Source organism: Cannabis sativa, chromosome 4, assembly GCF_029168945.1.
Source record: "Cannabis sativa cultivar Pink pepper isolate KNU-18-1 chromosome 4, ASM2916894v1, whole genome shotgun sequence".
Classification (NCBI taxonomy): domain Eukaryota; kingdom Viridiplantae; phylum Streptophyta; class Magnoliopsida; order Rosales; family Cannabaceae; genus Cannabis; species Cannabis sativa.
Window position 1 is genome coordinate 77,230,487 of NC_083604.1, and position 24,972 is coordinate 77,255,458.

Below are 24,972 nucleotides of genomic sequence, written 5' to 3' on the forward strand. Positions count from 1 at the left end.
GATATCTGGATGGTACGGCTCGAGCTCCTTGCCTGAGTCGTATCCAGATTGTCTCCCTAATTCCCCTACTTGATATCTCCTGAACTTATCCTCCAACTCGTCTATTCGCAATTGGATAGGATCCTCTTGCTTTGGACCAAGTTGTTGGCAAAGATCAGGTTTTTTCCAATTTTAGTGATCTTGCAGATCTGACTAGGAGTAATTGCTAGCAGATGTCGTTTTACTCACAGACTGTGTCCTACTCACGTACCTTGTCTTGCTCATGGACCTTGTCCTCGAGTGACTCACGAATTTACTGGTTCTCATGTTTTCTCGATCATTAGCGCTCGTCGAGCACTTTCTCCTCTTCGAGTTGATCGACTATGGGTCCTTGAATGCCCTGAGGTCACATTTGCTTCTTCACGCTCTGTTCTTCTCCCCTGAGTGTTGTTTATCGTATTTCCTTCACCGGGGTTTGTACGAGCCCTCTCTCTATGGGTTCGGGAAAAACGCTGGGTTGACTGTAATCTTTACAACGTTTATCCCCTGAAATCGTGGGGTTTGATTACATATCACTTAGTATAAATGCGGTTATTATTTGAATATCACACAGCTGTGATTTATCCGCTTTTACTGGATCAAAATGATCGTGTATTTAAACACGTTTTAAATCATAGCATTCTGGGATGTCTCGACATGAACTCAGTACCAATGACCTTGGTAGCGAGCTAGAGCTTTTCCCCTATCTTTTTGAGGTTGATGATGTACGCCTCGTTGTCTCTTCGCTTTGAAGGCATAACACTTCATTTTGACAATCACAGTTCTTAATGACAAAAAGAGTACTTCAACAGTCATCATTCGAATGTGAACAGCTTCCGACTCGTCAAGACTATAAGTCTCACTGAAAGACGTCCACTACTACAAAGTTGGTTTTTCCCAACGGTTAATAAGGGGGTCAATTATGAAAATTAACTGTTGGAAAAATAAGAGGAGATTTTTCTTCAACGGCTTAGAACCGAAACAAAGAAACCGTTGGGAAAAATAAATGCCAACAGTGGAGAACCGTGGGCAAAACTAAATGGATTTTTAAAAAAGGAACAATAAATGCCAACAGTTTATAACTGTTGGGAATACTTAGTATTCCATATTTGTTTTAGTATATAATTTTTTTTTTTTGCTTAATAGAAAAAATTTGTATTTAATAAAAAAAGAGTTTCAGATTTAAAAAAAATTGTACTCTTTTTTACTTAATAAAATAAATATGTATTTAATTAAATAAAATACAAGAAAAAATTTTAGATTTAAAAAATAAAAAAATTACTTAATAAATTTATAAAATTGAGAAGTTTGGATTTTATATATTTTCAATTAGAAGATAGTTTTATAAATTAGTTGTATTTAAAAAATTATTATGAAATTTATTAAAAAAATTATTGTGAAAGAGAAAAAATATTTTAATTTTTTTGTCTTAATATTTAAAATATAATTTATTTTTGTTTGTTAAGTATATTTTTTAAGAATATAAATTGGAAGAAAAAAGTTAAAAAACATAGTATAAAAATATAAATATTTTAGATAAAATAAAAATTGTTAAAATGAGATGCCTTTTAAAGTTTTGTTTTTGGGGTGTAAATAAATTTTTTCTGAAAAAGTATATATATTTTAAAGAATTTTTCTAAAATAATTAATTGGGGGTAAAATCAAATTAGGTATAATTAATAAAATAATCAGATTTTTTTTTTTAGAAAATAAAATAATCAAATTTAATTTAAATATTTTGGTAAATAAATTTAACTTTGGGTATAAAAGAAAAATAAGAAACCCTAACCAAATCCAAACCCTATTTCATCTTCTTCTTCCTTCCGCCCCTCTTCTTCCTCTCTTTCCTCTTCACCCAATCCGCCTCCACAGACCACCATCACCATCATCCAAAGTTGCCTCCACAGTCATTCGGTGTCTCCACGACCTCAAGCGGTTTAATTTGACAAAATTTGGCATAAACCTTGGACCCTTCCTTGTAGTAAGCTAAGGCCCCCTTTGATTGCAGAGGGAGTCGAGTCTCTAAATCTCAGATAGTTCTCGAAACTAGAATTTTAGCCACGGAGCAAGAAGAAGAAGAAAAATGGCAGAAAACAACATAGGAACTGATGCTCCTCACAACGTGACCATCTACATCAACAATCTCAACGATAAAATCAAGCTCGACGGTACTCAATTGTTATTGTTTTTGAAATTTTTCTTGTTGTGGGAATTTGAATTAGATTTGGGGACCAAAATTTTGTGAGCATTGTTTGGTTACAGAGTTGAAGAAGTCGCTTAAGGCAGTGTTCTCTCAATTCGGCAAGATATTGGACATCTTGATTCGACTCCGGTACAAATAAATCAAGCGGCGGTCGGGGTCTCATCTAAGAATCTCAAGAAGGAAAACTCGAGGTGTTGTGGCCTCCGATTCGAACCTCGAATCCTCTGCCTCAAACATGAACCGATCAACTGCGACGAAGAAATTCATCGAGGTGTTGTGCTCCTGTTCCAGTACGATTGAGACGAAGAACTGGCTCAAGGCGTGGATGAGTGCGACGCCCCTATTCCAGTGTATTTGTTCTGGGTTCTCTTGGATCTTCGAATTTCATTTTGAAACTCAAAGTCTATTAATATACATTTGAGTGTAATTCTGTTGGGTATAACTTATTTATTATTCAGTGTATTTGTTTGAGTTGAATTTGTTGTTTGTGAATCAAGAATTTGTTGTTGTGAATCAAGAAGTCTGCTAATTTTTTTTTTCTTATTTCTTTAATTTTTATTTATATTATTATTTTTTTTTATAATTTATTTATATTATTATTGTAATTAGATAATTATTCATATATAATAAATTAGTTTAAATGTATTTTTTTAATTTAGATAATATTTTTGCCAACAATTATAAATAGTCATTTAAAGTTATTTTTTCTAACAGTTTATAATTGTTGGAAAAAATAACTTTTCCCAACAGTTATAAACTGTCTTTTAAAGCTCCGTATTTTTATGACACCCACATAGCCAACGGTTTTAGGAACTGATGAGAAATAGTATAAATGAGAGTTATAAACTGTGAGAAAAAACCAATTTTGTAGTAGTGGTCTGAAGTTGATTGGTGAAAGTAAGAGGAGCATGCCTTCCTATAGAGAGATAGGAGTCTCGCTATTAGTTGTTTGGATTCGCCCGACCGCTATACTTAGTTTATATATTATACGCTAAGTATTTTCACAGTTATTATGCATCGCTTTCGTCTTCCCAGGTGTAACGAAGTTGATGTCTCACCTTCCGCATCAAATGTCGTATGATTTCTCGTTAATACATGAGGCAACAGTTTGTATATCTTTATCTCGCATAAGACTTTATAGTCAGCAAGTTACCAATATACTCTGTCACTTCTGCATCTAATGAGTTATTCGATTAAATGTGATTACCGTTACACGCATCGATCCGTACACTAAAAGAAATGTCACTTTTTACCAGCACATTTTTGTACCGGCAAAAGTTAGTATTCCGCTGGTAAAATAGAATTTACTTGTGATGTGTTGGCAAAAATGGGTTGGCAAATCAATGTTGGTATGCCAGCATAAAATGAAAAGCGCTGGCAAAGATGACTTTTCCCAGCACGTAAATGCGCTGGTAAAAGTTAGATTTTAGCCACTGTAAATGTACGCTGGTAAAACTTTAACCTCTTTGTCATCGCAGTTTGCAAAATGCGCTGGTAAAAATTACTTTTACTAGCGCAGTAGCGAACTGTGCTGATAAAAGTTACATTTTTTGTAGTGGTATTCCCCTTAACTTGACACGTGTTCTCCATTGAAATGGTAGCCGAATTTCTGGTATAACAAACACCCATACCCATGTGCCTAGGATCCTCATGAGATCTCACCCACACCAGAACAACCTATTAATTGTGGGTTTATTGATAAAGTTTGCATGCGGTACGTACGTACGTCCCTGCAAGAAACAAACAAACTATTCACGTATATGGCATGCAGTGAAATGGGCTTGGTTATTCATCCAACTAAACGTTCCTATTTGGGTTGGCACCACACTTAAGGTGAGTTTAGTTGGAATGGAATCTTTAATCACATTAAATCAGTAAAAATTGTATTATATTTAACATAAAAAATTATTTTGTGAAAGATTTGCATTAAATTTTAGTATTGTACTTCAATATACAATTAATAAAAAATTTGATATCTAATTAATATTTATATATTAAAAATATAAAAACTAATAATTTTATCATTAATTTTATATAATTAAAAAAATATAAATAGTAATGTATTATTCTAATAAAATAATATAAATGACGGAAATGTGAATAAAAAAATAGTATATTTATTGTGATGTAAATTTTACATGATAGTGTTGTGCCAAATTTGACACAAGATTTGATATGTGCATGCTAAATTTGCGTTACTTTTTTGCACAGTGCACACTGTTACTTGAAGATGCTCTTATAAAGTATTGAAATGTCATTTCAATGTAGTGACTTTTTTATTATTTTGGTGGAATGACTATTCAATAAATTATCATTCTAATACAATGAGAAAAATTCTAATAATTTTTTTTATACATTTTAAATTTGATTCCACCAAATTCATTTTCATATTCTTATATTTTCATTCATGTCAATCAAACACCACTTAAAAGTGAATAATATGAAATAATATAAGTGAGAAAAAATTAAATTAATTTAATTTTAAAAAAATCACTTTTTATATTTTAAAATTTTCTCTTTTACATTATTTTTTTTAATATCAATAATTATTTTAATTTTAATTTTATATATTTTAAATCTTGTATAATTTTTTTTTATAAAATTTCATATAATTTTTTATTTTATTTTTCTGGTTCCTAATATTTAAAATATATTGAACTTTTATTTATATATATATTGTAAGAATATGAGAAGGTGGAAATTATTTAAAAATTAGAATGAATTAAAATAGGTGTGCTTATAATTAATTACTGTAATATGAAGATTAAAATAGTTTTTAATTTTTTTTTTGGGATATTAATAGTGCGAGGATAATTATCTCATTTATTTGTGTTGTTAGTGAGTAGAGACTATTGCTTAAAGTAGTTGTACCAATTTTCTAAAGAGAGTTAAAGTTGTATTAACTACGAAAGTAAAATATTATGGTATTTTCATCAGTACGTAATCGTTTAATTAAAGCCCGATATGAAAGTCCATTAAGTTTTTTTATAATACATTTATTTGATTTAAATAATTGTATAAGTGGTATTAAATAATATTATTATTTAATTAATGTGAGAAAATTCGTAAGTTTAGAGAAATTCGCAGGTTTAGAAACTGTTTTACTAAAACGACCATATCTGGAGTTTTATAACTCTGATTGGGGTGATTTTAGTGGCGTTGGAAAGATAATTCAAAGATCTATAAATTTTGTAGAAATAACTATATCATAATTCGTAATTTTTCTAGGTCAAAACTAAGCCCTAAAGTTACGAGATTGAGAACTTACAATTTAAATTTAAAAGTTGGATATTTGTTTATTTAATAATTTATCATATTATTATTGTTATTATGTTATTATTATAATTATTCATAAAACTAAAGAGTCAGGATAGTATAGTTTCATTCAACCCTAAAATTATATCGTTCTATTCTTCCCACCCATCTGAGCAAGACTAACCCTAAAATTTTCAAGTCATCTTTCCATTACATCCTTAGCCAAATCTATACCACTCTTCACTCTCATCTTTGATCACCATCATCTTATGTCTATCGATCCAAGTAGCTTGATGTATTTGAGGTAGTAGTGACGAGATAACAAGTCTTAAGCAGTGGAATTTGAGGTAAGGAAATTAGATAGTTTTGTATGTGTTTATCTGCATAAATTTAAATTCTTTATGTATTGAAATATGATTTATGATTTGTTATTATGAATATGTATATGGTACTGAGAATGTGTGGTATGGACACAATATGAGTTTGTGAATTGATACATAGATTATGGTTGTATGAATTGTATATGTTGTATGTTGTATTTGTATGTTGCATGTTGTATGTTGTATGCTAACGTCTCAGGTAAAGTGGGGGGACCATGGTGGGGTATGATACGGGATAAGGCCGTTGAATGTAGAGATACCCTACCCTGCATTTTACTGAGTCGTGTATGAGATTGTTATGGTGGGTATGATACAGTGATGTTACTGTTGAATATAGAGATACCCTATCCTATAACAATGGTAGTGAAATTTGCACATAGGCCCATGTTATTATATGGGCAGATTAGGCCCAGGATATTGTAGGGTCAGGCTAGGCCCGGGTTATGTAAGTAATGGCTATGATATGCCAATGTTGTGATAATGACATTATTATTTATAGTATTGATATGATTATGTTATGAGTATGATATTGGAGTTATGATCTCTGTATATGTGTACGGTGTGAACAAATAGTATAGACTTGTATGATAAATGTTTCCATATGTACAGTTATTTGGTTATAGTTATAAAAGAGCATGTATGATATTGCTAAAACTTAATAAATACATTAATGGTATGTGTGATATTATATGGTATTATTTGATAAGTATTTTCTTACTGAGCTTTTAGCTCACCCCCTTACTTTCCCCCTACAGGTATTAGACAAGGAAGTATGTATAGTGAGCAGGGTCAGTTCTAGTACGTATACTGTGAGCGGCTACGGGCGGACAAACGATCTAGAACGCCGGTGGTGCCTTAGTTTTATTTTAAACAGTTGATAAATCTAACACAGTGGAAATGCATTATTTAAAATTATTTACTTACTGTATCTTGTTTTACAAATGAAGGATCCTTCTCTGTTGCATTTTGATTTTTTTAAAATCCACTGTTGTATTTAAATTATTTTTTTTATCTTTTCAAATTATGCATGAAAATAGTATTTTTGGTAAAATAAGGCAAAATATCGGAGCGTTACAATTACTTTAAAAATGAATCTAACAAAAAAAACAAACAAATTCAGCCTACGGAATCTTGACTCTCTTAAAAATGCTTTCTCTTGAGATAAGAGGTCTTTTTCTTTTCCCCTTTTCTTATTAATATTATATATTTCTCTGTCAATTTGGATCTTAAATTTTATTTCTAGCTCCCATTCAGTTTCAAATAAAAAATAAATAAACTTGTGTTTATTAATTACAGGTAATTACTTAAGTGGCGTTTGGTTGAGAGGAATGAAAATATAGAAATACGAATGAGAATGAAATAAAATTTAAAATGCATACAAAAATGATAAAAAAAAATCATTAATTTTTTTCTCATCATGCATTGGAATGGACTTTCCTTCCATTTTAAAATGGAATAGTTATTTACCAGAATGGTAGAAAGGTCCTTCCATTATAATAACATTCCAATAATTTATTATGCAACTAAACAAAAAAAATAAAATAAAAATTATTTCATTTCCATTCTATTCTATTTCATTACCTTCAACAAAACGCTGTGAGGTAATACTTGTTTATTTATTTATGAATATAAATCATAAAAATAATTCTTATTGAACACATTAATTGCTGTAGAATTTGTGCCAATTGTATTTCTTCCTCTTCCTCATATATATTTCTGTTTTTTGATTAGGAGTGTAAATGGGTTGGGGTCGGATCTGATCCGGCTATGATTCGACCTGATCTAGATTATGTAAGGATCTGCCCCGTCCCGCCCCGCTAGATCAGATACTCGGATCGGATCGGATCAGATCTGACTCGACTCTTTTTTTGTTTAAAAAATTTTAATATTAACTTACAATTTTATATCCATTTTAATTTTGTATTAAATACAAAACTACATTTGATATGACATGTATTAATAGATTGTGTAAAGATAATATATTTTTAATAAACTCTACCCCAACACCAACAACGGGTCGAGTCCGGGTCCAAGTTTAGGTCCAGCTCCGAGTTTGGGTCTGAGTTAGGGTCCTGGGTTCGAGTTCGAGTCTAGGTCCGGATCTGGGTTCAGATCCAAGTTTGGGTCTGGATCCGAGTCTGGGTCTGGGTCCGGGTCTCAGTCCGGGTCCGGATTCAGGTCCCAAGTCTCGGTCCAAGTTCGGGTTTGGGTCCTAGGTCAGGGTTCAGGTCCGGGCCACGATCCCAGTCCGGGTCCAACTCTGGGTCTAGGTCCCGGGTTAAGGTTCGGGTCTCAGGTCCGAGTCCTGGGTCAGGGTTCGGGTCCTAGGTCTCGGGTCCCGGGTCTTGGTCCGGGTTTGGGTCCCGGCTCCCGGGTTCCAATCCGAGTTTGGGTCCTAGGTCCCGGGTCCCGAGTTCCAGTCCGAGTTTGGGTCCTGGGTCCCGGGTCCCGGTTTGGGTCCGAGTTTGGATCCTGAGTCCGAATTTGGGCCCGGACCAGGTCTAGGTCCCGGGTCCGGGTCCGGGTGTGGGTTTGGGTCCCGGGTTCGGGTCTAGGTCTCGGGTCTAGGTCCGGGTCCCGGTTCCCGAGTCAGGGTTCGGGTCCCGGTCCTGAGTCAGGGTCCGGGTCCCGGTCCCGAGTCAGGGTCCAGGTCCCAGTCTCGGTCTCGAGTCCCGAGTTAGGGTCTGGGTCCCGAGTCAGGGTCCAAGTCCCGGTCTCGGTCCCAAGTCTCGGTCTGGGTCTCGGGTCTCGAGTTCGGTCCTAGTCTTGGGTCTCGATCTAGGTTCAGGGCTGGGCCGGGTCTGGGTTCGGGTCCGAGTCTGGGTCTCGGGTCCTAGTCCGGGTTTGGGTCCCGGGTCCTGATCCCGATCTGGGTCCCGGGTCCAGGTCTGGGTACGGGTCCGGGTCCCGGTTTGGTCCGGTCCCAATTTTTGTCCCGGTTTGAGGGTTTTCAGGTTCGAGGGTTTCTTTCTCTCTGGAAAACTTGAAAAATTTTGGTGAAAGTCTGAAAGTAACCAAATGAAGTGAGAATGGTGGCTTTTCTAGGCCAAAGCGCATGTGGAACAGGGGCGATCATCTACCAATCGTGCAGTTGGGAAGGCACACGATTCGAATTCCCAGGATCCAACGGCTGAATTGGTTTGTCATCAAGGCGGTGGAAACGCTTGAGTGTCCGTCTGACACCCATTAATGTGTCGTATCAATTAATGGACAAGAAACGAATCGACGCCTGCAAAAAGTGAATCGCTGCAGTAATGGTGATCATTAAATACACCTTCACGCGCCTAAAGCACGTGCCAGGAAACCGAGGAGCCAACCGGAGGCATCTAAGCAAGCCTTGTTCATTTCACAATTAAACAAGGCTTGGGGGTAAATGTTGCCCTTGATTTTGCCCAATGTACATGGACCAACCAGACAAGGACACGTGGACACAAAGGGTTTAGCACTTAAATTAATAGCTAAGTCTTTGTGAAGAAAGGCATTATCCTGGACATGCCTCCCGGAGAAGGCATGCAAGGTTTTATATGCTCCCGGAGATCAAGACAGCATCAAAGCACCTCCGGGCGGTGTCAGGCTTCTTCTGAGCAGTCATCTCGCATTTAATGTCGCATGGGAGGAGGCGTGTTGGAACTGCCACACGCAATAAAGCCTGACGACACAACCCCCGATCTGCACCTACAAGACTATGACCAATAAAGTTTAATGACGGCTACTATGTGAAGAATCACATCAGTCAAAAAAGAATAAGGATAGCCCTCATAAAATCCCTACAGCACCTAGGGATTTGACCATGCATTACCCATGGTATATTCATTGGGAATACTCAACTTTATAGATAGTTACAGAAATACATGTACTATAATTCTAGGGATCACCCCACAAAAACACTATAAATACCCCTTCAAAGCTCATTAATTGGGGTCGAGAATTCTGGGTTGCATAAGTGCAAGAAGAGTAAATACTCACCAAGAACATTCTCTGTATTAAATACAATCATAAATATACAGACTCGTGGACTAAGGCTCATTAACGCCCCAACCACGTAAAAATTTCTCTCTTGATTTCTTACAGCTCTCTAAACTCTTATTATTTCATTGGTTGCCGAAAACCTTGGTCAACAATACTAATTTAATAAACAAAATAATAAAATTCACATATGTTTATTATATCACTCTATGTGTCATGTTTATTTTTAGTAATTTTAAGTATTAATATATATATTTATATACATTTTTTTTTTGAATGAATATATTTATATACATTAATGTTTATAATTTTGATATTGTATTTTATTAAAAAAAAATCTTATTAACTTATAATAATTCGTACTAAAATAGATAATAAATATTTATTTTTTAATAAAAAAAATATTTAACTTGTTTATTTTTATAAAACCGTTTAATTAATTTTACGAAATTATTTATTTTGAGTTTTAATAAACATTTTTTTTTATTTAATGATTAAAATGTATGGTTTCATGTAATAAGTTTTTAAAATGTATAAGTTTTTAAAATAATTTTTTTTTGCACATTTTCTGTAATTATGTTATTTTTGTTGTACATTTATAAAAAAGTCCCAAAAAAAAGTATGAGGATTTAAAAATACAAAATCATATATATTAAACAAAATTAGATTAAACGAAAAATTAAAAAAATCATATTAAAAAAAACATACCAACAACAGAGAGATTGCTGGTCGGGGGCAATGTCAAGGACAAGCGGCGGAGAGAACATCACCGACGAGAGGGAGAATGAGGCTCGAAGCTAAGGAGAGAATGGGCTGAAGAGGAAGAGGAAGAGGAAGAAAGGAAGAGAGGAAGAGAAATGAATAGAAATGAAAGGATTAGATTTTTTTTAATACATAACATTATTAGTGGTGGGGCCCGCTGTTAATGGTTCTAATAACGTAACAATTATTTTTATTATTTTTAATGTTATTAGTGGCAGTCCCTATCGCTAATGTCTTTGTAACGTCCCCGCTACAAGCATCTATTGGGTCCTTACACCCACAGAATAATTGCTCTTATACACGAGTACGCCACTCTGGCTGCTTTATAGATTGACGACTGACCTTACAGACCAACACGAGTGTTTCTAGCGTGCTTTGTCCTCACTCGCACGCTTCTTGGAAAAACTTCCCAGGAGGTCACCCATCCTGAAATTACCCCAGGTCAAGCACGCTTAACTGTGGAGTTCTTTCGTGATGGGCTACCGAAAAACAAGATGCACCTTGTTGATATAGGTAGTACCAATCAATATATTTAAGCCCTCTTCAACTGTGTAGTCTCATACCTACACAGTCTCAGAATCATCACACTTGACCTTCCCCAAGCGATGTGGGATTGCACAGCTTACCCGATCACAGGACTACTGACTGTCATAGTCTTACTACTAATAATAATTTAAACATAAAGAGCAAGAATTTTCCCACCTAATTATTAGCGGCGAGATCCGCAGCTAATAATGTTTTTAATTTTTTTTTAAAATTCTAAAGGCATTAGTGACAGACCTATGTTATCCGCTGTTAATACCCTCACTATAGCAGGAGATTTTGCCTGTCGCTAATACTCTGCGGCTATTAGTTGTTTTGGAGGCCAAAACAATAAGGGTGCATCTTTTTTTAAGAGGTACATTGTAGAAGCACCTTATATTATTTTTGAGAAAAGTATTAGAAATAAAATATTTTACGAAAATTTTACATTGTAGATGCATTTATGCACTCCTATTTATTTCGGCATCTGGGATGATTGTTTAGTCCAATTCTTTTTTATGGTTGTGTAAGTTGTAGTTATTTAAGACATCCCGCAAAATTTTGAAAAATTCGAAAAAATTTAACATGTCGATAATAGAGTTTAAATTATTGGTTGTACGCGAGACTCTTTTACTTTGTACGCATGTAAAATAGACTATTTGAACATTACTTTTTATATTGTAAATTATAATGAATTTCTCAAAAATTTACAGAATGTTTTAAAAAATTATAACATATACGACCATGAATAAAAATTAGACTAAAATATTTTCATGAATGTTGAAACAAACTTTTTATAGTTTATAGGGGTACATTGTAGAAACACATTTGAAACCATGCACCAATTGAATTGTAGGAGCATTAAATACTACACGGTGATTTGGTGAAGACCCATGGCGCCTAGCACACTTGTGAAGTATAATATCACTATTGGTATAACTCAATATTAAGTCTCACTTATTTTACTTTCATATATATTATAGAAAATCAATAATCAATTATAGGACAACATTTTATCGTGGTGCTAAGTACTCATAACAATGGTCATTTACAAAATATTATAATTGAAACATACTTTTTATAGTTTATAGGGGTACATTGTAGAATTACATTCGAAATCATGCGCCAATTGTAGAAGCATTAATTACTGGGCACCCATAGTGCTTAATACTTATTTTATAATTAATAGGGGATCATGTAGTAGAGATCCTTTTCCCACCCTTCAACCATTTAAGCCAATCATGGGACTACATGTCTTTTTTTTTTTTATTTAAGCGTATATATTACAACTATGTTTTACCAGTGACTCGAACCAAGGACCTCCAAGACACACACCCACCTATGGCCACTTGAGCTAACCTCAAGTGGTTGGGACTACATGTCAGTTATAGGACTTTATACCTCAACCAATCTTAATCTGGTCATCGGTATTCCACCTCAAAGGTTCCCATCACACAAACAACAGGACTTTCAACAAGCTTAGCCTTCAAAGGGCAAGCTTTAGTGCTCCCAACACAGAGATTGAAGTGAGTTTCGAACTTTTGAAGATGAATAAAGATAATCCCTATCACTATACAAGACATGTTTATTGACTAACACTCTTGTAAAGTTTAATATACACCTAGCAACTCAATATAATTCCCACTTTGTTTTACTTAATAAATATTGGAGTTCCGTTACAAATAAGTGAATTTACATTATACAAATTTGAAAGAGAGGGGGCAAGTGTTGGTGAGACTTGGAAGGAAGAAGAGTGAGCGAGTGAGTGAGTGAATATGGCCACAGAAACGTCTGAAGGAGAAGAAGAAGTGAAGATCACTGGAGGAAATCAAGTGCTTCTCGTTGACGATGATCTCAGAGAAATGGGTAAGGAGGCTGCTTGGAGTGTCAGTTCTTGCAAGACCGGCAATGGCGTCTCATCTCTCCGCGACGACAATCTCGATACTTATTGGCAGTTACTACTCTTCCTTCCTTTCTTTCTTCAATTTACAAATCCCTATTGTTGCTTATGCTAATTTTTTTTGTTTGCAGATCGGATGGAGCTCAGCCTCACTTCGTAAACATTCAATTTCAGAAGAAAGTAAAGCTTCAAGTATGTATGAATGAATGAATGAAATGAAGTATTAATCATCTAATTCATTTCGTTCAAACCCTATTTTTTTGGTTTATGATCCTTTTTCTGTTTTAGCTTGTTGTTATATATGTGGATTTCAAGCTAGATGAGAGTTATACGCCTGGTAAGATATGTATACGAGCTGGAGATGGGTTTCACAATTTGAAGGTAGCACTAGCCCTAGCTTAGCATTTTTTGTGGTTTTATCTCAGTACCAAAACCCTTGATTTTGTTGTTAATGATCTTTTCTATAACCTAATTTTGTTTTGGGGAAAAATGTTTAGGAGATTAAGACTGTGGAGCTTGATAAGCCAACTGGTTGGGTTTATATATCATTGTCTGGGAATGAAGCAAGGTAAGCTCTAATAGTTTTTTCTAGTTCTTCTTAATTAGAACATGGTTTAGAGTTTAGACACAAAGAGATGATATCTGTGTTATCCTTATCTGTTGATTACTATCACTTTTGTCTGATACTTCCTTAGTTTATGTTTTCCCAAGAGAATGAGTTATTTTTCTTGATGGTTGAGACTTGGGTGTGATTTCAAGTAACTGTGTGTTGTACTATTTTGTTTGTATTATTTCAAGGGAAGAACATTTCGAGGATTGAAGTTTTGGTGTAAAGGGATAAAAAAAATTCTGTCCATTAGGCTAGATAGCACAATTACAAGGTCAAAATTTAAACATCATTGTGAACTTAGAGAAGTAAAGTACCTAGTTTTTTTTCTTCTTAAATGTCTTGGGCATTTCTGAATTGCTTGTTGTAGCTAGATTTCCATTCAAGAAAATTCTCAAATGTAGGCAAGAACACATTCCTTAAAAATTGGTGGTCTGTATTAACACGGTATCACCATGTAATCTAACCTTGAAAATTACTGGATCTCTCTTTCTCCAGGGTACTGAGACGAAAGTATATTAACACAAAGATTTCTTTCTTAAGCAATTTGATATAACAATTTATATTTCCTTCAGTACTGAATCAAGTTTTGTACCTATATTGTGAACAGGGAAACTTTTGTCAACACTTTCATGTTGCAAATTTCTGTGTTGTCTAATCACCTTAATGGGAGGGATACTCATCTCCGCCAAATCAAAATTTACGGGCCTCGACCGTGCGTTCTCTTTGCACATTCTTGCTCATCAAAGTTTCATACTAATTCTGCAAGTAATTTTTTTCCCTTGAAATTTCTCTGCAGGAATCCTATTCCTCATCAGCCATTTCAGTTTACATCTCGTGAGTTCACCACCTATTCCATTATAAGATGATGCAGCATATGGAAAATGGATTGAGCCAGGAGCATAATCTGTGAAGCATATAGGATTTAGAATACTGCAAGATTCTAATACATTGCCACCGTGTGAAATTTTTGTTTTGTTTTTCACCTAATTCATCTTGAATGGGTTTTGATAGAGGTGTGTTACACAATCAATGTTTATATCTCAGCTAATAGTTTGACAAGTGAAGGAAGTGTTATAGGAATTAAACTTTATGTTTGCCTAGCTCTCCCAATGAATATTAGTCTACACAAGTGGTTTTCAAAGTCAAGAGAATGGACTAAATTTATGACTATTATTAGTTTTCTCCTTCATATTTATGGACAGATTGACTTATAAAGATTATTGAGACAGCACAACTAAAATGGCTTTAACAATGATGTGATAAAGTTGAAAAGGAAATCTGTAACGAAAGTAATTATCTTTTATTAGATTTGTTGAGCAAGTGATGGCAACATGAGATCAGATTCCAGGGTTAAATAACAAAATTGTGGTCCAAATCTTCAACCAGATAGGGCTGAACTCGGCCAATTTTTCACCCAAACTGAAGATTTTGGTAGTAAAGATATGTAATGTAATGAACTTATAACAGATGAGCAGAGCACTTAAAAGTTACAGGTCCAGAATAGTGCATGTTTGAAACAGTAAAAGATTCAATTGGAATCACCACATTATAAATAAATACCCTTAAGTTACATCCAAATTTCAGTTAATACAGATAATGCAACATACAATTCCTAACATATGATAAAGATGCAGAGGTAATGGATGAAAATTTCATTCATTCAAGGGCAAATTTTGATCAAAGTATGAGTGAGAGATCTCTAGCCAACCCGAGCTTTCATTCACACGCCGGTTTAGTGTCAAAGCTACTCAAACAGATTGAAAAGGCTTGGAATGCAGAGAGTGGATAACGATAATCCATTGTGAATATGTCTTTTCCGATCTTTCCAAATTGCAGGATCACCCTCTCTTGCTCTGCCTCTGATATGTTGTGTGATGGATTAACGGCTGCGACTAGCTGAAAATTCTTGACAGATGCCACGGTAACACGTCCTTTGAAATTGAGGCACCAACATTGAAGTTGCTCGTGCCATCTTGGAGCCTTGTTTTTCAGAACTAGAGGCTCTTCATCACCCTGAACCGACGATGGCAGCTTTGCCAAGCTAGTGGAGCTGAACTCTGTGGCGGGCTCTTTTCCCTTTAAGCTCAGTAAGGGAGAAGAAAACTGCTGCTCGTTATAGGTGGTATGCAATAACGGTTTTTGTATCGGTGTTGGGGTAGAAGCACCCTCCTTAATACAAGAGCCAGGAATCGAGTGCATAACACAATGTAATCTCCTCGGACCTCTTGTTCGAAGAACATTAAGCTCATAAGAGATACTCCCAACACTGTAATTACAAGCCGGTACTCTTGAAGACTGGTGCTTAGAATGGAACCTTCTACTCGAATGGTTACTCGGTTGAACTGTAGGAGCAGCATTGCACGGTGACTCGCTGTCGTAGATAGTGAACTTAGTACCCAAAAAATTGGACCTGACAAGATTGATAAAAGGGTATAAACAAACTAAAACATAGAACAACAAGAGATACATTAACATAACTAAGATCACTTCACTTGCCTTAATTTACCAACATATTTAGAGCTGGTCCGGGAAAAATCATCTGAAACCAAAGATATAACAAAGTCTGTGTTTGTTGTCCTTCTAATCTTTTTGGCAGCTAACAACAACTTATGCCTCTCGCTCTCAGCTATCAATTTTGATAACACTGTAAGTCAACACCATAATGAATCTGATAAGGTTGAAAGTTTTATTTTTTGGAGGGGATTTGATGTTAAGAAAACTCACAAGGCACCAGACCCAAGTACAGATAATATGTTGATGTTGCTCTATCCCTTCTAATGAAGCATTGTATTGGATTTTCACGAGGACCAGACTACACAAAAAGACAGTGTAAAAATCACAAGTAGAAATAGCTAATAACACATACTAATCTAATTAATCATTACCTGTTTTAATGAGATTGGAAATGTGATTCTTCCACATTGCTCAGGAGTTTTGACAATCTCAATTATAATATCTCTCCAAGACCTACAAACAGAGGCACAAAAGATAACAACAGCTCTAGCTGGCCATGAAGTTTCACTATCCTCAACTCTTCTCAAAATGTCTAAAAGCAATTCAGGTGGCAAATTTGCCCACTGAGATTGAGGAATTGAAGGAGTTGAGGATGGCACTGCAGCTGCTGCTTCATCAGGAACAATGGCAGTTTGTGACCTTGTTCTACTTCTCCAATGCTTTCCTTCACTTACTCTTTTTGACATGTTCCCAATCCCACCTTTCATTTCCCTAAGCTCACGAACTATGCTTCTAAAAGACATTTCCCTTTTTTTGTGGGTATTCTGCAAAATCAAAATAACAAATCACACTAAACCATAATCCTTAAAATTCAAATCAAAAATGAAAAAGATAAAGAAACCCATCAAAGACTCTAAATCAGCTTATAACCCTAAACCCCCTTTTTTACCCAGATCTCAGAAAAACGAATTACATCAAAATGTGTAAGAAAAATTGAATCTTGATCCAAAAAGATTTCTTCTTTACACTAATTAAAACAACCCAAATCACTGGAAAAAGAGAATCAAAAAGAAAAATTAGAAAATCAAACCTGCCCAAATCAACTAGGTGGGAAAATGCCGATGATAAGATTAAAAGAAAAGCAGTAGAAAGAAAGGTGTGTAGATTCAAAAATGATGAGAGAAAACCATAATAGACATGGAAAATCAGTAGAAGAAGAATATTAAAACTTGAGGTTGCTTAAGTGTGAAAGAAAAAGGTAGATCAAAGGGCTAAACTGGATCCAGACGGACATAAATGACCTACTTGCTGTGTGATTATGGATAAGAAAGACATAAAAAATGAGTTGTATTTTTTATTTATTAAAAAAGAAAATAAAGAAAAGATATTTGTTGTGAATGGGGAATCTAATTAAGTATTGTACGTACGTCGTCAACTGAGTTAAATAAGTAATTGGGTTAAAGTAGCTTAGCTTAGGTATACGTAGTCAATATCTCAAAGTGTGTAGTTTTTGGTATACGTGTCCTTTATTCCACTTTACGGTTGTCTACTTAAAAATACACACAATATCTACTCTTTAGTCTTTACATAGTAATAAAACAAATTTTCATTATTTGTATAAGACAATTCTCTCATTATATTTTAACTTTTTTTTTATATTAATAATAGTATCATTATTACAATACTAATATATTTATTGGTTTTTTTTTTATTAAAATACTTATATAATATATTTGGCTAATTATAATTTTTACTCCTGAATTTTGGCATGTACCAAATTATGTCCCTGAACTTTTAAGATTATTGAAAATGCCTCCTGAACTATTGAGATTGTTGGATTTAAGGACTTTTTTCTAATTTTAGTAAAAAAGTCTAACATGGATGAAAGTTCAGGGGGCATAATTTAGTACATGTGAAAGTTCGAAGGGCATGATTTGGTATATATCAAAGTCTGGGGAACATGGTTTAATACATAAACAATCATTAAAATAGTAAAATTGAATAAAATTAGACAAAAGTCCTTAAATCCAACAATCTCAATAGTTTAGGGGGCATTTTCAATGGCCTTAAAAGTTCAGGGAGCATGATTTGGTACATGTCAAAGTTCAGGGGACAAAAATCCTAATTAGCCTATATATTTTTATGAAGTATTACTATTTGACACTTTGCCTAATATTAGTTATGTTTTTCATACTATTTGTTATATTAAAATATTTAGAACTTAATATTAAAATACATCAATAACAATATAATATTTTTATAGTATTTGATATTTATTTTTTTTTTTGAATAATAGTATTTGATATTTTAAAGTGTCCTTTAGTATTTCTCTATTTTTATTTTTATTATTATTTTTTTTTGCTAAATAAATACAAAATCACATAGTGCAGAGTCATTTTCCACCTCTTCGGTAGCTTAGACAGTCATGGGGACCATATTCTAGTTATAAGAGTCTTATACCTCATTCGTTTTCTCTCTCTCTCTCTCTCTAGAAAATCATATGTGGAGAGAGAAACTCGCAGCTTACATATGAGAAGATTCTAAACCAATTTTCTCTCTATCCAAAAAGAGTCTTATACCTCATTCTGTCTTAATTGGATCATCAATACTACTATCTATGAGAGTTTTCATCCCATGATGGCCCCACCATCAGTGGCGGACATAGGATTCAAAGTGAGGGGGACGTAATTTTTTTTGTAAGTGAAGAGGGCAAAAAAGTAAACTTAAATAGAAAAAAATGCATTTAATGGGATTAGAACATTTATCCTCTAACTTATATGCTAAGTAAGTAGCTTAACCATTACACCAAAGTTAATATTATGCTTATAAATATCATCTTTTATTACAAATACATGTTGTAACTAATTAAATTGTATATATATTTTTTTTCTGATTTTTTTTTTCACGAGGGACGACTGCCCCACCTCGATTATATGTGGATCCGCCCCTACCCACCATAGCAAGCTATAGGCCTTTAAGGTCCAAGTATGATTCCACACAAAGGGTTGTAGTGTAATTCGAATCCTTGACAAGACCAGTCCTAAGGTATATTGTAACACCCTAACTAACATAGGCGTATTACGTGATTTTTAAACGTACTGTGCAGCTCGTTGCTAATCAACGAAGTTTATGGGAATCGTGATTAATTAAAATTTTTGCTTTTTAATTAAACTTATATAATATTTCATACAAAATACTTTGGGATCCCATTTACAAAATACTTTACAAAAAGTTTACTGTCTATTACAAAATACTTGTCGCCCAGCGACTAACTACAAAAGCGCTGCTGTCCCGAGGATCGTACGCTCCAGGCCTAACCGCCCCAACATGTACAATCTTCATCGGCTCGTCCTCACGGTTCCTCAGCCTTGGCCTTGCCCTTACCTACACATAAACATAGCACTGTAAGTCGACAGACTCGGTAAGAAAAGCATAAATCATAATCATACATAAATCCCGGGTTATGATCAGACACCCATACCCCTGACCATAACCCTAACTGTCGTGTCCCACACGATACTGAGTCACGAACGTTCGTACGACTGTACTTTTGACAAAGTAACAGCCTATACTCGGTACACTGGTCATACTCCAGCTGCTAGTCATACTCTAGCTTTACCGATGTGTTACCGTATCAGCCTATACTCGGTACACTGGTCATACTCCAGCCGCTAGTTATACTCTAGCCTTACCGATGTGATACGATCAAACAGTACAGTACCACCGACCATATTATCAGCCTAAACTCGATACACTGGTCATACTCCAGCTGCTAGTCATACTCTAGCTTTACCGATGTGATACTGTCGGATGGTACAAAGCCAATATAGATATCTAATGTAATCTAACAGGCTTCCTAACATGCACGCTAAACATGTAATACATATGCATACTGTTATACTAATCTTACCTCGATTCCGAATTCAGGTGTGCCGGTCAACCTGAGTGGAACGAACTGCACGGCGATTTACAGGCTCCTAAACCATAACAATCACAACACTGATGAGTGATACGCTAAATCACTTCCCGGGGACTTAAACTAGAAACTAAAAGTTTCCCTATCGATAAAAAGCATGGCAATACCCTAAACAACATAAAAATGGGAAAAACTAGGGTTCCCAAAAATCCCCCAACCGGCAGACTGGTTCTACAACCAGAATTTCGGTTCTGGGAATTCCTGGAACACCATTCAGAATTCCGGTTGCTGAACCGAAATTCCGGTTCTGAGCAGGAAACTTCAAAATTTCGTTTCTCACTCAAAATAAACCCAATCCAAACCAAACCTTCCAGACCTGTTCTAAATACCCAAATAAATATTTCCAAAGCATCAAAACAACCCAGAACTCACAGATATGAAAAATGCCATGTGAGCTCCAAGCTTTGAGTTCAAAACTCAAACTTGGCTAAAGCTCACCTACATGCATTAAAACTTGATTTAAACTACTCAAATATGCATATAAAACCCTCTGCAAACAACACTAAACAATTACAACAACTACAACCACGAAATCCATCAAATTACCTTGAAAATCATAGTTTTTGAGCCAAAATTTAAAGCTTTGAATAACACAACTAGCATGCATCACAACCAGCTCAATTCTACTCAATTAAACAAGTTTAAACTTCAGAAATTAACACACAAACACAGCAGCAACAACACTCCAAATTAAGCATGCAATTCACCATCTTTTTCTTAATTTTCAAGAAATTTAAGGAGAGAAAAAGTAAGAGCTAACCTAGCTTGGTTTGAACACAAAAAGAACTTGAATTCACAAAGGAAAAGTGGCAAATCCCTGCTGCTCAAAGGGCCGAAAGAGGGAGGAAACTTGAGAGGAAAAATTGATTTTTCTTTTTCTTTGATTTTTCTCAATTTTGTAACTTTTGAATAAAAATGAAATAAACATTAATTCCCTTCTTATTTCAGCCAACACACATAAAATAAATCACATAATTCCCAATTAATAAGATCACTAAAGGACAAAATATTAATGGGGCAAAATGACCAATTTGCCCCTCCACACTAAAATAACATAAAGGGTACTAAAAGGGTATTTTGGGAAGTTCTAAATTCCCGACCACTCCCGACATTTCCAATGTCTAATAAACTGTCCCAATATACTAACATGCTAAGTTGTGATTCTACTGAGCCAAACACCGAGTTCCATGTTGCCGGGCACCGGAAATACAAAATTATGAAATTTCACTATATGACATAAAATGCATTCAGAATTTAAATAACAGCATAAATAATTATTTAAATATCTATAAATAATTTTCCATAATTAAATCATAATTAATACTAAATTCTAAATTAAACTAAGCGGTCTTTACATATATGGAGCCTAAGGTAAATTAAATCTTAAAATCCCTATATATAGTTTAATTATTATCAAATTAATAGTTATAGTACTTTGGTGTAATGATAAAGTTTTTTAAAACTCTGTTCCAAGATTCAATCCTTCATAACAATACATTAAATATTTTTCTAAAAAATAAAAAAGTAAAGATTGAGAACTAATCACTCGATCTCTTAGTGTAAGACTCTTTATCACTATACCAAACAATATTTGTTATATTGTTTTATTATTTAATATTTTATCTATGTACTAATATTTTTTTCACAATTTTAGGGCCCTGAGAGTTCAGGGGCCTGAAGTCCACGCCTGACTCGCCTACCCTCAAGGCTCGTCATGACCCTTGACTTAAATAAAGAAGGTCACCAATAAAATCTTTCATACCACTACACACAACATGTGGTCTTTATATTTTTATTGTTGATTACTTAAGATTATCACAAAATATGAATGTAATATTTTTCAATCAACATAAATATTTAGCTTGAGATTCACTAGTGATAATATATTTAAAGCATTTCTAATAGTGACACCTATTATAAGTTGCAATGTTCTCCATATCATCTTAAAATATTATATTTTATTTTAATTTTTTTACACATTATTTTTAGTACTCTTACTTCTAAAATACTCTAATAGTAAATACTCTTGAATTTTGCTCCAATGATCCTACAAAATATTTTTTAATATATTATTTATTTTAATTTATTTTTTTTAAAAAAAAGTATGGCTCAATGTTAATTTTTAATTTGGCACTCAAACATCTCTAATGGTTAACTTCTATAAGTATTATGTCATATTAGCGGGAAGTATTTTCTCCAAACACTACTATTAGAGATACTCTTACATTTATAAATTGTTTAACAAGTTATATATTACTTTAAGATGAGTTTAATTTTTATTAATTTTAAAAAAAGAGTGAATACCATTTTGGACATTGTATTTTATAAAAGTTGCTAATTGAACTTTCTGTGTTGTTAAATGACAAAATGGACCTTATGTTTTCCAAAATGATAAAAATAGGACCCTGAGCTTAATTTTCAACAATTTTTTTTTTTAATATAACTAACAAGACAATTTCTAACACGAACAGATACAGAGAATGCAACCAGTTTTGTCATAACATCTTTAGATTAGATAATTATTAAGTTTTATTTTGACAAAAATCATTTTAGGGTCCTATTTGTATAATTTTGGAAATTACAAGGTTTGTTTTATTTAACAAAATAGAGAGTCCAATTAGTAACTTTTACAAAATACAGGATCCAAAATGGTATTTACATTTAAAAAATTACTAAGTGTGAAAAATATATATGTACAAATATTAGTTACAGTACCTCTAAAAAAAATATTAGTTAGAGTAATTTGCTACATATATATTTAAGTTTAACTCATAGTTGCAAATAAATACTTAAATTTAATTTTTGGCAGGTATAATACCTAAGTTATAATTCTGGAACTTCTGTAGGTACCTGACTGGTGAAATGAATTGCCACGTGGTAATCCTTAATTGGTCCAAGTCATTAAATTTTTATTCTAAAAATAATAGTTTAAATATACTAATAAGAAAATGGTACGTGAATAATAACTTAACATTTAATGGTTAGGTACCTACAGAGTTGTAAAAATATAACTTTGATGTTATTACAGTGAAAACTTAAACTTAAATATTTATATCGTAAATTATTTTATTAATTATTACTTGTTTTAAAAATAATATCATCCTTTTAAAAATATGAATAATAATAATAATAATAATAATAATAATAATAATAATATATTATTGTAGATAATATTTTAGTGCTCGGATTATAATTAACTATTCTCACGTTATGTACCACACAATTCTCAATACTAACTATAGTAGCTAGCCTATGGAGTGGGAGTAAAGTCATGTTGTGGTAAATTTTAGAGATATTTTATAACCTAATTAATTAATATCTCAAATACATATATAAAATTATATATTAAATAATAGTAATAATTAAATGATTTCTTTTAAAAAAATTAACAAATAAATGTATATTCTTATAAATTCTAAATAATAATAATTTGTCATTAGATAGTAGAATTGAAAGATGTAGAAAAAGCAATAATAATAAAGATCTGTAATTAGCTATATAACCTAATGAATACGACACCTATCATACTCTCCAATTATCATGTATGGAAAAAGCTAAGCCAAAAAGGGGACTACAATGAGTTTGAGTACTGAAATGAATAATATTAGCCCTCCCAAAGAAAATGACATACAAGAAAGCCATACAGATATTAGAAGTTGCTTTAATATCATTTTTTAATGTTTTCTTTTTTTTAAAAAAAAATATATATATCATTTTTTAATTTATTATAATCTTTTTTACATTTTTGCCTCTAAATTTTTCTGACAATTAAAAATTCTCTTTAAATTATTGAAATTATTAAATATAAAGACTTTAGTTTAATTGCATCAATTTTACTAATTTAATAATTGTTTATGTACTAAATTATACTTCCTAAATTTTGATATCTATTAAATCATCTTTCTTGAACTTTGACATGTAACAAAGTACGTCTCTTGAACTTTCATCTATATTAATTTTTCTTTACTAAAATTAGACAAAAAATATTTAAATCCAACAATCTCAATAATTTAAAGAGATTTTTAATGATCTTAAAAGCTTAAAATTATTATTTAATACATGTTAAAATTTAGAAAGTAAAAAATCTTAATTAATCTTTTTTTATTGCCATCTACACCATAAATTATATTTTATATACATGTTAGTGAATCCCATAACTAATGTATATATATATTTAGAAACATTAGGATATTTATAAGAATTTCTTCATTCAATATTAAGTACTAGCTAGAGATAGAACTCTGGTTCAGAAAAAATATTACTAGATAGAACTCATTTATTTTATTATTGTTTCCAAACATACTCGATACACTTGAAATTGAAAATTCTCCAGACCCTTTATTATTCTTGACAAATAGTATATATGTATCGTACTGTGATTATAATATTATAGACTATATGAATCGATTCGTATCTTTCTCACCCTATAACCACATTTTTTTTTACAGAGTATTTTTTTTTTTGCCTTTCTTAGCAATCTCCATAGAGAGAGAAATATTAACAAATCACTACTACAAAATGAGTTATTGCCAACGTTTATTAAATAGAGACAATTATAAATAAAAATAATGATAATTATAAGAAAAATAAGGTGATCTTTAAATATAGAATTTCCTAATAATATATCTATAATAAATTAATTTATTAAAAATTATTATTTATTGAGTTCTAAATATTTAATATAATTACAATTTTATAATATATATTTTAATTTTATGTTATTAAGAGCAATAAAATAAGAATTTACATGCCTATACGTAATTTTTTTTAATGGCTAATTTATCGGTGGAAAGTAAGCGAAGGTTATTCATTTTTCGAACCAAACTAATATGTTTAGATGTGATTTGAATGAATAATTAGTCAATGATCTTGATTTTGATTTTTTTTTTAGAAAAAAAATTGCTACATTAGTTTAATTCGAAAACA

At 32.9% G+C, this 24,972-nt stretch overlaps 2 protein-coding genes across 3 annotated transcripts; one reads left to right on the top strand and one right to left on the bottom strand.

Annotated features, from left to right (window-relative positions):
- Nucleotides 1–12,534: 12,534 nt before the first annotated feature.
- LOC115714461 (anaphase-promoting complex subunit 10) lies at nt 12,535–14,786 on the top strand. Its single transcript, XM_030643183.2, has 6 exons — nt 12,535–13,060; nt 13,138–13,198; nt 13,295–13,387; nt 13,504–13,574; nt 14,224–14,328; nt 14,413–14,786. Exons 1-6 carry the CDS (start codon nt 12,882–12,884, stop codon nt 14,480–14,482), a joined length of 579 nt encoding a protein of 192 aa, XP_030499043.1. The 5' UTR covers nt 12,535–12,881; the 3' UTR covers nt 14,483–14,786.
- A 340-nt stretch (nt 14,787–15,126) lies between these two features.
- On the bottom strand, nt 15,127–17,524 carry LOC115714423 (tubby-like F-box protein 5). Of its 2 annotated transcripts, none has more exons than XM_030643125.2 (5): nt 17,161–17,524; nt 16,502–16,894; nt 16,341–16,428; nt 16,113–16,260; nt 15,127–16,026 (listed from the first exon to the last, which is right to left on the bottom strand). In XM_030643125.2, exons 2-5 carry the CDS (start codon nt 16,871–16,873, stop codon nt 15,333–15,335), a joined length of 1,302 nt encoding a protein of 433 aa, XP_030498985.2. In that variant the 5' UTR covers nt 16,874–16,894; nt 17,161–17,524; the 3' UTR covers nt 15,127–15,332. The 2 variants fall into 2 exon arrangements, with proteins under 2 accessions (XP_030498985.2, XP_030498986.2); XM_030643126.2 differs by having other exon boundaries at nt 16,113–16,242; nt 17,161–17,503.
- Between the last annotated feature and the right edge of the window lie 7,448 nt (nt 17,525–24,972).